This window comes from Protobothrops mucrosquamatus, unplaced genomic scaffold (genome assembly GCF_001527695.2).
Source record: "Protobothrops mucrosquamatus isolate PMUCROS unplaced genomic scaffold, P.Mucros_1.0 scaffold45, whole genome shotgun sequence".
Taxonomy (NCBI): Eukaryota; Metazoa; Chordata; class Lepidosauria; order Squamata; family Viperidae; genus Protobothrops; species Protobothrops mucrosquamatus.
In genome coordinates this window covers 2,871,075-2,882,700 of record NW_015386427.1, presented here as the reverse complement: position 1 = coordinate 2,882,700, position 11,626 = coordinate 2,871,075, and the positions used below count along the sequence as shown (strand labels likewise).

Genomic DNA, 11,626 nt, shown 5'->3' with positions numbered 1-11,626 from the left:
GAGGTTAAGGCCTTGCTTACATCCAATGCGGTGTTAGCTCATTTTAATGAGCAGTTGCCAGTGTGTCTGGCTTGTGATGCTTCCCCCTACGGTGTGGGTGCTGTACTTAGCCATCTGATGGCTGACGGGACTCAGGTCCCTGTGGCTTATTATTCTAGGACATTGTCTGCTGCTGAGCACAACTATGCTCAAATTGATAACGAGGCTTTGGCTGTTGTGGCTGGAATTAAAAAGTTCCATGATTTTCTCTATGGCCGCCATTTTACGGTCATTACGGACCACAAGCCTTTGCTGGGGTTATTCACTACATCTAAGCAAACACCTCACATCCTGTCCCCTCGTATGCTGCGTTGGTCCATCTTTCTGTCAGCTTATGACTATTCACTGGTTCACAAGCCTGGCAGGGAAATGGGCCATGCTGATGGCTTAAGTAGGCTGCCATTGCCTACTGTGGAGCCTGATCCCGCTCCTGCTGTATACATATTGTCCATTCAGGAGTTGCCTGAGTGTCCCCTTAATGCTAGGGATGTGGCTGCTGAAACTGCCACTGATCACACGCTCAAACGCGTGCTGACATGGGTGCTGTCAGGTTGGCCTGACAGGTGCCCTGAGGAGGATTTTCAACGTTTTTGGGTCAAGAGGCACGAGTTGTCCACTTTCAATGGCTGCCTCCTCTGAGGATCTAGAGTTGTGATCCCGGCCTCATTGAGGGCTAGAAGCTTGCTTTCTTTACATGAGGGCCACTCTGGGATTGTCAGGATGAAGGCGCTTGCGCGCAGCCATTTGTGGTGGCCTGGCATTGATCGGGCCATCAAGGCCCAGGTACATGGGTGTCATGCATGTCAGCAGTCCAGGCCGGAAATGCCCCAGGCCCCTGTGCATAGGTGGGAGGAAACACACACTCCATGGTCTAGAATACATGTAGATTATGCTGGGCCCTTTCAGGGTCAATTCTTCCTGGTTGTTGTTGATAGCCATTCCAAATGGCTGGAGGTTGTGCCTGTGTCATCTACCACTGCTGCCAAGACCATTCAGGTGTTGAGAAACATTTTTGCTGCACATGGGTTGCCAGATGTTCTAGTATCGGACAATGGTCCTCAATTTACTTCTACTGAGTTTCAGGGGTTTCTACAAGCCAACATGATCTGCCACGCTGCTTCGGCTCCTTTCCATCCTTCCACCAATGGTCTGGCTGAATGGATGGTCCGCATTGCCAAGGACGCCCTCAAGAAGCTGACTTACGGCAATTGTCATCACAGGTTGGCTGACTTTCTTCTAGCCCATCGTACCACACCGTGCACTGCCACGGGTAAGTGCCCGGCTGAACTCCGTTGGGGTCGTCGGCTCGTGACTAAATTGGACAGCTGCATCCGGAGCATGTAGCTTCACAGGTGTCTCAGCCATGCCCACCACGGGTCCTGCGTGAAGGTGATCCTGTCTGGGCCAGGAACTACGGGCCTGGACACCTCTGGGTCCCGGCTGTGGTCTGCAAGGTCTCGGGGCCTCTGTCCTACGAGGTGTCCCTGGAAGACGGCCGCGTTCTTCGCCGCCACATTGATCAACTACGTGTGAGGCGGGACTCGCCTAGGGTTCCTCCTCAGTGTCCTCTGGGGGGGAGGAGGAATGGGAAATGCATTCTGGGAATCAGAATCAACAGCCAACGATGGTTGTGGGGGACAACACGGGTACTCAACACCCACTTTCCACAGGAGATTCAAGTAGAAATTCATAGGGCAGGGGGCAAACAGACACCCCCACACACACTCCAGCCTGGGAGTCCCACCGGAGGTATACTAACTATCCACACCTCACAAACAATACTCCTGACACGGAGAATGACTGGGAGCATATTCACAACTCACAACATACAAGAGAGCAGGCAAAACAAAGGGGGAACACGTCCTTTGCAGCAATGGCTCACAGAAGAATGTCCCCACGCATTAGGGCTAACAGGGAGGTATCCCTGGACCCTAGCACTACAGAAAGTAACCAGGAAAACCACATTCCATCAGGAAACATGGAGATGAGTTCAGAGGGGTTGGAAAACTCCATAGGTGGTAGGTCAACCAGGTATAGTGAACAGCAGAGTCCTGACTTCTCGAGCCTAGGAGACGGGCAGGAAAGTCAAACAGAAGTCACGAGACAACCACAAGTTAATTCACCTAGTGTGGGAAGCAACGGGGAAAACACTACAAGCTCCCCAGGTCTGAAAAGGTCGCTAAGGGTCAAAGGCCCTCCCAAATACCTTGCAGATTACGTAAGGTGAGCATGTATATATTAATAACTTGAATTAGAAGTCCAGACTGGTTGACTCTATGGAAATGGGGTTGGGGCACATCGGGTCTCTGTACGACGGAACAGCCCCACACCTTACACACACAGTGTGACATTAATACAACAGTTATTTACACAAAACCTTACTATGGGGGCGTCCATGTTGGGCGCAGTATTATTTCATCTAGGGGGGAGGGGTGTTGTGTCCTGAGCCTGCAAAAGCAGGCTCGGGACGTTGCAAGAGTCCCGGGCATTTGCAAAAGCTGCCCGGGACCAGACTGAGTGGCGCCAGCCTTGCGCGCATGCGCAAGGTGGGAAAAGACCGCCTTGTGATTGGTTGGAATTGCCCGGGGATCAGAAGGTATAAATAGAGGCCTGCGTGCCTCTGCTCGGGTTGTTCGTAGATTGGAAGCAGAGAATAAAGACCTGTTAGAAATGCATCGTCTCAAGCGCCATTATTCTCCGGACTTAACAACCTCCAAGGTCCCTTCCAACTCTATCATCATTATTATTATTATTAAGGTCACAAAAAGTGATCACATGACCCCAGGACATTGCAACCAGTTGTCAAGCATCCAAAAGCAAATCACGTGAACATGGGGATGCTATAATGGTCATAAGTGTGAAAATGATCATAAGTCACTTTTTTGAGTGCCATTGTAACTTCAAATGGTCACTAAATGAACTGCTGCAAGTCGAGGACTATCTGTATTTCAAATTATTTACATGCATACTTATATATACATAACCATTTCCTTCCTGGGTAAGGAATTATACAAAGCGCAGAAAAAGAGTAAGAAATACTAAGCCAAACAAATTGCAACAAGAAAAAGGTAATTAATGAAAATAGCTAAATATTCACCAACTTCTCTATAATGCTGTATCCTAGCAAAATTTTTGCTTCTACCATCTGTACATAAATTTATAAATTTTATTATTTAACTTTATCCCGTTTCCTTTTGAGGATCTCATTAACTCCATCCAGTCCTGATAGTATCTTTAAATATATTAACTCTTAAATATGTGTTTTGTGATTCAGTCCTCATTTATATTGTCTTCGATGTACTTGCTTCCTATGTCTTCATTTACTTTTGTATTCAATCAATAATCATTCAACACCCCATTAATTCTTAAACCTATTCTTGTTTTGCCACATGTAGTTTTATTATGCAGCTTATTTTCATAGCAGTTAGATTTTACATTTCTTCTGACAAGATTAGATTTGACTTCCATATAGCAAAGTTGGTAGAATTATGTTGCAATGCAGTCATTTTCTTCTTTTGATAAATATTAATTTTTCACAGTGAAGCACATAAAAGTCCGCATCACTCTGCCAATATCTGAATATCTTAAAAGTTCTTTTTTTCTCATCTTTGGGAATGCACATTTATTTTTACCATTTTTATATAATTAGTGCATATTGTGGTATGAAATATCTAGAGGCAAGCAGTCTAGGAAACCTGGTTGTGAGATATTAATTTCAATATCATCTTTAATGTTGAGTAGATCTAAAACACTTAATACTGCTATTGCCGCTAAAGTCCTCACAACAACAGCTTACTTTTATATAATATATTTGAGAAGCTTTGGAATTTGGATTTCATTCTCCTAAGGCAGGAATGTTAGATCCTAATAATAAATATTAGAGAATTATTATTGATAATACTGTTTTAAGCAAGGTACTCTAACAAATATCTATAAAAGAGTTTGTCAATTTTTCTCCTTGGGTAGAACATATCCAAAAGAAATCCACTGCATCATGACGCACCATTTGTTCTCATCCCCTGCCATTTAACTTGACTGTGTGCCATTTCAAAGCCTTAAAATAGTGGCACATATAGAAGGGGTCTCTTTTAGCTCTTAAAAAATGCTACCTTCTTCAGTAGAGGGATCAGAGAATAAACAATATCTTTGCTAAATGAAAAAAAAATATTATTGGTAAGGTTGCATAACACAGGACTGAAAAGATATATGTGATAAAAAGGGAAAAATTATTTTAATGAGGCAAAAAAATAATTGGGGATAACAAATTACCAGATTGAAAGTACATATTGTGCAGAAATAAAAATAGTTTTTATCCTCTTTTCAAAAATAACTTCAATGTGTAGGTAGAAGAAACTGTTTTATTTCCCCTGGGTGAAAAACTTTCTGTAGTGAATAGAAAAATACAAATGTTTTTCATTTCATAGAATGACAAATCTTTTCAAAATTAAAAACTAAGCCTCCTGCATAACTGACTGTGCTGTCTTTCAGAAATATATTTTGGTTGCATTTTTGTTCTTTTGTTAATCTTTTCCATTAATTCCATGATAGAATTCTTTTATCCAGTACAAAGTCTGGAAGAAAATGTGCTATATCTAAAAAAAAAAAAAAGGATTGTTCTGATGGAGTCCTGCAGTCAATATTTATCAGAAGAAAAACTGAACATTTTAACTTTTGTGTTTCTAAGAAAAGAACTTCCACCCACACTGAAACACTTGGACCTCCCATCTTGAGGAAAATGCACCTGGGAGCTATTTTCAAACTGCCCAACAAATCAGTGTTGTTATTGTTTTTCTTTTAGGCAGCAATTCCAAGGGCGGCCAAGCACTTTACATTTATTTAACAATTTTTACACAAAGGTTTAAGTAACATAATTATACTGTCAGATCCAAATTTTGGTGGCCCTGACACTCAAGAGTACCAACCTGCCTAAGTAATCCTATCCCCTTATAGTCACTCTCCCCATTTAAATTCTGATGGATCTCATTTAATTCACTCTATTATCCTGGATTGATGGGATGTAATGTGAAGGAACTGCTAATAATTAATAATAACAATATTATCCACCTCAGGTGACAGAACTTAGTGAACGTGGCAGTTTTCAAAAACTAAGTCATTGAAAAAATTATCTCCGAAGGCACTGGGAAATCAATTCTGTATTGTTGCCAAGAAAATTAGTCACTAGGAATCAAGTTCAACTCAAAGGAGTCTTTGCCTTTTAATGCAAAAACAACAATGCTAGGAGTTTTTGTGAACATGATAGACATTACTCTGAGTTTAGGAAAGAAGGCCAATGTATTTTTCCCCAAACTATCAACCTATATTTCTTTCAAATTTCTAGGGTTATACTGTAACCGGACCTGGGATGGATGGTTGTGTTGGGATGATACACCAGCTGGAGAATATGCTGACCAGAATTGTCCCGATTATTTTCAAGACTTTGATCCAACAGGTATAGTACCTTTGTTACTTTCAACCAATCGGTGGAATATGGAAATGAAAATATAATTTTTATCAATGTTAAAAGTACAGTTGATTTGCATTTACATGTCCACAACTAGTTATTGTACATACGCTGGAGCAGTTATCTTTTGTGATTTTTTTCTGATTTCTCCAAGCTTTTGATGCAAATTCTCTCATTTAAAAAATACATGCATTAGCAGGGCAGTAGAGAAAATTACTTGTAAATACTCCTATATAGGACAAAAATGCACAGAACAGAATGTGTACAGATAAATTTGTAATCTGCAAACAGAAAATAACCTTTTTTAAAAAAAATATTAATGCAAATATTTGCAAATATAATGCAAATATTATAGTAGTGAAATCAAGCAGTCATTCCTGTTTAAAATGCAAATATTACAGTAATAAAATCAAGAAGTCTTCCTGTTTAAAATTAAGGTGAGCAGGTTAAATAGCTTTTATTTATAGCATTACTGAGTTCTATTCACACCTGCACTGAATGTTCAGGATATTTTGCTTTAAATCTTCTTTGTCAATTGACTCTGCAATCCAGAAAATAGCATTATTTTTCATGTCAGTCATTTTTATCATAATTCTATTGGTAGAGAATTAAATAGCAGTTACTGAAACTGGTTCATTCATGTGACATGAATCTCATTCCTAGTTTTTTTTTGTATTTTATGATGAAAGGCTGCTGTATAAACTGCAACATAATTCTCAAACTTATAATACTTTATAGGGCAGGCATGTCAAACTGCCGGCCCACAGGCCAGGTGCATCATGCTGAAATCGCACCCACCCCATTGCTGGAAACGTTTGATACATCACACAATGTCACATGACATCACAAGTTTGACATGCCTGTTATAGGGATATAGTCAACACAATCAATATGATAGCCACAATAGTGTGATTGAAATTCTCCCTATTGTATATGTACTATCAAGCTTCAGTTGCACCATCATGTACAGTATTGTACCTTTTTTAAACCATACCTTGTAAACATCACCGACATTTTATGAAGTCATCAAGTGTTTAGTTCTTATTATTATTTCTAAAATATTCATAGCAATATATATACTATCTGTATTTTCCCCAAAGATTGATAAATTGAACCTTCAAATAAATTATTAAAGAGAGACACTTTTGTCCAATCTACCATTATGTAGTTCTCATATACGAATGACTATACATGTTTGTTCAGTTTGACTGCTGCTTTCTATTACAGCAAAATTGTACTCTGTTATATGGGTGCAGATAGAAAATGTTTAAGTCTGAACTTCTATATCTGAAATACCAGTTGACAGATGGCTAGAAGGTGAGATAAAGCTAATCAAGTTGAAAAGAAAATGGGATTTCCACAGTTACAGAGTGGGAGTGAGAGTTTTCTGCCAAGGGATTGCTTTCAGAATTAATAATGTCTTGAAGATTAAGATGCCAATTAGAGCCAATCCACATTCACATTTTTTTCCAATTATAGGTTTCTGTATTGTGCTATACCATATCATGATTGGTTGACTTTTGGTTTAGAATATTGTATGAATGGGCATATTGACTTGAAAGTCATGTCTTCATTTCTTTATTTGTAGCTTGTTCAGTAAACTATACTGTTAAAAATATATTGTGCTCAGCAGAAGGAATGGGTAGTGTGTGACAAACTGAAGAATCTATATTTCCATAGTTTGTTTTTTGCACTTTCAGGCACCTATTAAAATATACACACTTCTGATTTCTCTCTTGTTTTTGTAATAGCACCTTATGCAATGGAACAGCCTGTTCTAAAGACACTTAAAGTAAGCAAATGATTGCTGGCAATCTTAGGCTATAGATTGCAACGTCAGTTAAAGAGAATAGGGAAGTCTAGCAGGATTAGCTCCAGTTTCCCATACCAGATCTGGACTGTTAAGTCCGGAGAATAATGGCGCTTGAGACGAAGCATTTCTAACAAGTCTTTATTCTCTGCTTCCAATCTACGAACAACCCGAGCAGAGGCACGCAGGCCTCTATTTATACCTTCTGATCCCCGGGGAAGTTCAACCAATCATGAGGCAGTCTTTTCCCGCCTTGTGCATGCGCACAAGGCCGGCGCCACTCAGTCTGGTCTCAGGCAGCTTTTGCAAATGCCCGGGACTCTTGCAACGTCCCGAGCCTGCTTTTGCAGGCTCAGGACACAATACCCCTCCCCCCTAGATGAAATAATACTGCGCCCAACATGGACGCCATCATAGTGATGGTTATATAGTTAACTGATAAGCTAAGTTACACAGTGTGTGTAAGATGTGGAACCGTTCCGTCATACAGAGACCCAATAGCCCCAACATCGTTTACGTAGAGTCAGCCAGTCAGAACCTCTAGTTCAGTGATTGCAGTTCACATGCTCACCTTACGTAATCTGCAAGGTATTTGGGAGGGCCTTTGACCCTGAGCGACCTTCTCGGACCTGGGGAACTTGTAATGTTTTCCCTGAGGCTTCCCACACTAGGTGAATTTCCTTGTGGTTGTCTTGTGACTTCAGTTTGACTTTCCTGCCCGTCTCTTAGGCTTGAGAAGTCAGAACTCTGTTGATCACTATACCTGGTTGACCTACCACCTATGGAGTTTTCCAACCCCTCTGAACTCATCTCCGTGTTCCCTGACGGAGTGTGGTTTTCCTGGCTCCTTCCTGTAGTGTTAGGGTCTAGGGATGCCTCCCTGTTAGCCCTTATACGTGGGGACATCCTTCTATGAGCCATTTCAGCAAAGGACGTGTTTCCCCGCTGTTTTGCCTGCTCTCTTGCATGTTGTGAGTTGTGAGTATGCTCCCAGTTATTCTCCGTGTCTGGAGTATTATTTGTGAGGTGTGGATAATTAGTATACCTCCAGTGGGACTCCCAGGCTGGAGTGTGTGTGGGGGTGTCAGTGTGCCCCCGTCCCCATGTATTGCTACCTGAATCTCCTGTGGAACTTGGGTGTTGAGAGCCCGTATCGTTCCCCACAACCGTTGTTGGCAGCAGATTTTGATTCTCAGAATGCATTCCCCCTTCCTCCTCCCCCCCAGAGGAGACTGAGGGGGAACCCCAGGCGAGTCCCGCCTCACACGTAGTTGATCAATGTGGCGGCGAAGAACGCGGCCGTCTTCCAGTGACACCTCGTAGGACAGAGGCCCTGAGACCTTGCAGACCACAGCCGGGACCGAGAGGTGTCCAGGCCCGTAGTTTCTGGCCCAGACAGGATCACCTTCACGCAGGACCCATGGTGGGTGTGGCTGAGACACCTGTGAAGCTACACGCTCCGGATGCAGCCTGTCCAATTTAGTCACGAGCCGACGACCCCAACGGAGTTCGGCCGGGCACTTACCCGTGGCAGTGCACGGAGTAGTACAATGGGCTAGAAGAAAGTCAGCCAACCTGTGATGCCAATTGCCGTAAGTCAGCTTCTTGAGGGCGTCCTTGGCAACACGAACCATCCGTTCAGCCAGACCGTTGGTAGAAGGATGGAAGGGAGCCGAAGCAGCGTGGCGGATCATGTTGGCCTGTAGAAATCCCTGAAACTCAGTAGAAGTAAATTGAGGACCGTTATCTGACACCAGAACATCTGGCAACCTGTGTGCAGCAAAAATGTTTCTCAACACTTGAATGGTTTTGGCAGCTGTGGTAGAAGACACAGGCACGACCTCCAGCCATTTGGAATGGCTGTCAACAACAACCAGGAAGAATTGTCCCTGAAAGGGCCCAGCGTAATCTACATGTATTCTAGACCATGGAGTGTGTGTTTCCTCCCACCTGTGTACAGGGGCCTGGGGCNGTTCCATCGACAATGGAACTCCCTGCAATTTCACCTTAAGAGATAGTTTCTTTTTAAGGGGTTTGTGTGTGCCTATTCTTAAAATGTTCCGGCGTGTTGCACAGAACCCCACCCTGTTTTGGCTGGGCACCCTGGTACCTTTCAGATTCAATTCTTCCTTCGGTTGTACCTTCTGTCGACCCAGGCAGACTGCAGCAATGTGGCCTTTCTTTCCGCACGCACGGCAAATGGCGGAACGGAACCGACATTCCGCTCGCTTGTGGCGTCCACCGCATCCAAGGCAACGAAGCTCAGCTGGGCCCTTGTCTTGATGATCTTTGGACCTCCTCCCAGCTGCTTGGTAAAGCTTATCCACCTCTTCTTCAGGATCTTCTTCCGACTCCTCGCGCACGTCTTCCTTGTGAATAGTGGCGGTCTCTGGAGCGTTTCGCTTAGGCCGCATATTCATGACCGCCCCACCTGCAGCTTCTTCTGCTGAGACCTCTCGCAGAGCATCTTGGAAGGAGACATCTTCCCTGGCGAACAGTCTCTGCTGTAAGTCTGTGTTCCGCAGTCCACACACAAAACGATCACGCAGTCTTTCCTCTAAGTCCTTGAAATCACACGGTTTAGCTGCTCTTCTCAAGGCCGTAACGAATTCTTTTGCTGACTCCCCAACTTGCTGATCTCTTTGTTGAAATGTGTGCCTCCAAGCCATAACAGATTGCTTGGGCTGGAAATGTTCCTTTAAAACTTTCTTCAGATCGGAGTATGATACCGTTTCCAGCGAGTCCAGGGCGATTAGGCTCTCGGCAATCTCAAAGGCATCTTGCCCACAAACGCACAACAATGTGGCAGCCTTTAAGCCTTCCTCCCTTATCTGGTTTATGCAGAAATACGTCTTGACTCTTGCAACATAAGATTCCCACCTCTCGGGGTGAGAGACGTCGAATTCCGCTAAACGCCCAACTTTCGCCATGATCGAGGATCAGGGTCTTCTTCTTCAGCCGCACGCACCCTCCAGTGATTTCGTACTGGCAGGATAACGCTGACTTCCACGCCGTTTTCTCTTCCGGACTTCTTTGGGTGAGTCTTCAAGCTTTCCTAGCTGTATAGACTGGATCCCACCTTCGTCGCCAGTGTTAAGTCCAGAGAATAATGGCGCTTGAGACGAAGCATTTCTAACAAGTCTTTATTCTCTGCTTCCAATCTACGAACAACCCGAGCAGAGGCACGCAGGCCTCTATTTATACCTTCTGATCCCCGGGGAAGTTCAACCAATCATGAGGCAGTCTTTTCCCGCCTTGCGCATGCGCGCAAGGCCGGCACCACTCAGTCTGGTCCCGGGCAGCTTTTGCAAATGCCCGGGACTCTTGCAACGTCCTGAGCCTGCTTTTGCAGGCTCAGGACACAACATGGACCATCTGTTTATTTTGTTCCATATACATGCTGAAAGGATTCATAGCTAATAATCACTTCCTGCCACTTGAGAAGACACATATTGGTTGCATGCCTACAATTCTGGCCTTGTTGAGACTAATCATCACTAAGCTTTGTTGTGACTGTTTTCAAAATGACTTAGATAATATTTCTGTTGTTGACATTAGCATAAAAATGCCATAAATAATTCAGATAAATTGGCAAGAAGAAATTAATCAAAAACAGAAACATTTCTGAATCGTCTGCCAGATTTAAACAAATGTGTTCATGTCTCAAGTTCAGACAGAAGCCAAGCATGCATGTTCAAAACCTTCCATGTGGCTGTGCCAGAAGAAGAAACGGAAGGAAATAAGCAAAGCCCAAATTTTGCTGCATCTCATTTTCATCACTGTAAAATATGACTGTTGTATTGTTTCATTACTTTTTGTTGTATTTATTATCACAGAGAAACTACTTCATATTGTGTTCCATTGCAGGATATCTATTTGTGTCTTCTGCATTTTCCTAGGTCCTTAAATCTGTAAAAACATTCATACATACATACACCCTTTTTGGATGGAAGCTTGTAGGGTAGGCAAGGCGGGTTGTATGTATGTATGTATGTATGTGTGTGTGTGTGTGTGTATGTATGTATGTTTGTATATATGTATTTCAAAATTTGGATTGTTAACAAAGAATTAAGGGAGTACTGGGATAGCTATTTCTAACCTTATTAGGTTTTCATCAGCCAGACATACCCTTGCTGAGATTCAAACCTGGGCTGTCTGCATGTTAAGCAGAAGTGTTGCCCCTTAGGCCACAGGCTCTTTCTCACTTTGTTAGCTACAAGAAACAGGGGAAGAGGATGAATGCTTTTTTTGAACACCCTGTCGGCCCAAATATGGGGGGAGAAGTCTTTTGCCTGTATCAGCTCAATCCAGAGCCA

At 43.0% G+C, this 11,626-nt stretch overlaps 1 protein-coding gene across 1 annotated transcript in view; it reads left to right on the top strand.

Annotated features, from left to right (window-relative positions):
• CALCR (calcitonin receptor) overlaps nt 1-11,626 on the top strand; it is an 85,998-nt gene that overhangs the window by 15,129 nt on the left and 59,243 nt on the right. Inside the window, exon 3 of the mRNA XM_015811608.1 lies at nt 5,378-5,488. Within this exon, the coding sequence (XP_015667094.1) occupies nt 5,378-5,488 (111 nt within the window). The remainder of the gene's footprint in view (nt 1-5,377; nt 5,489-11,626) is intronic.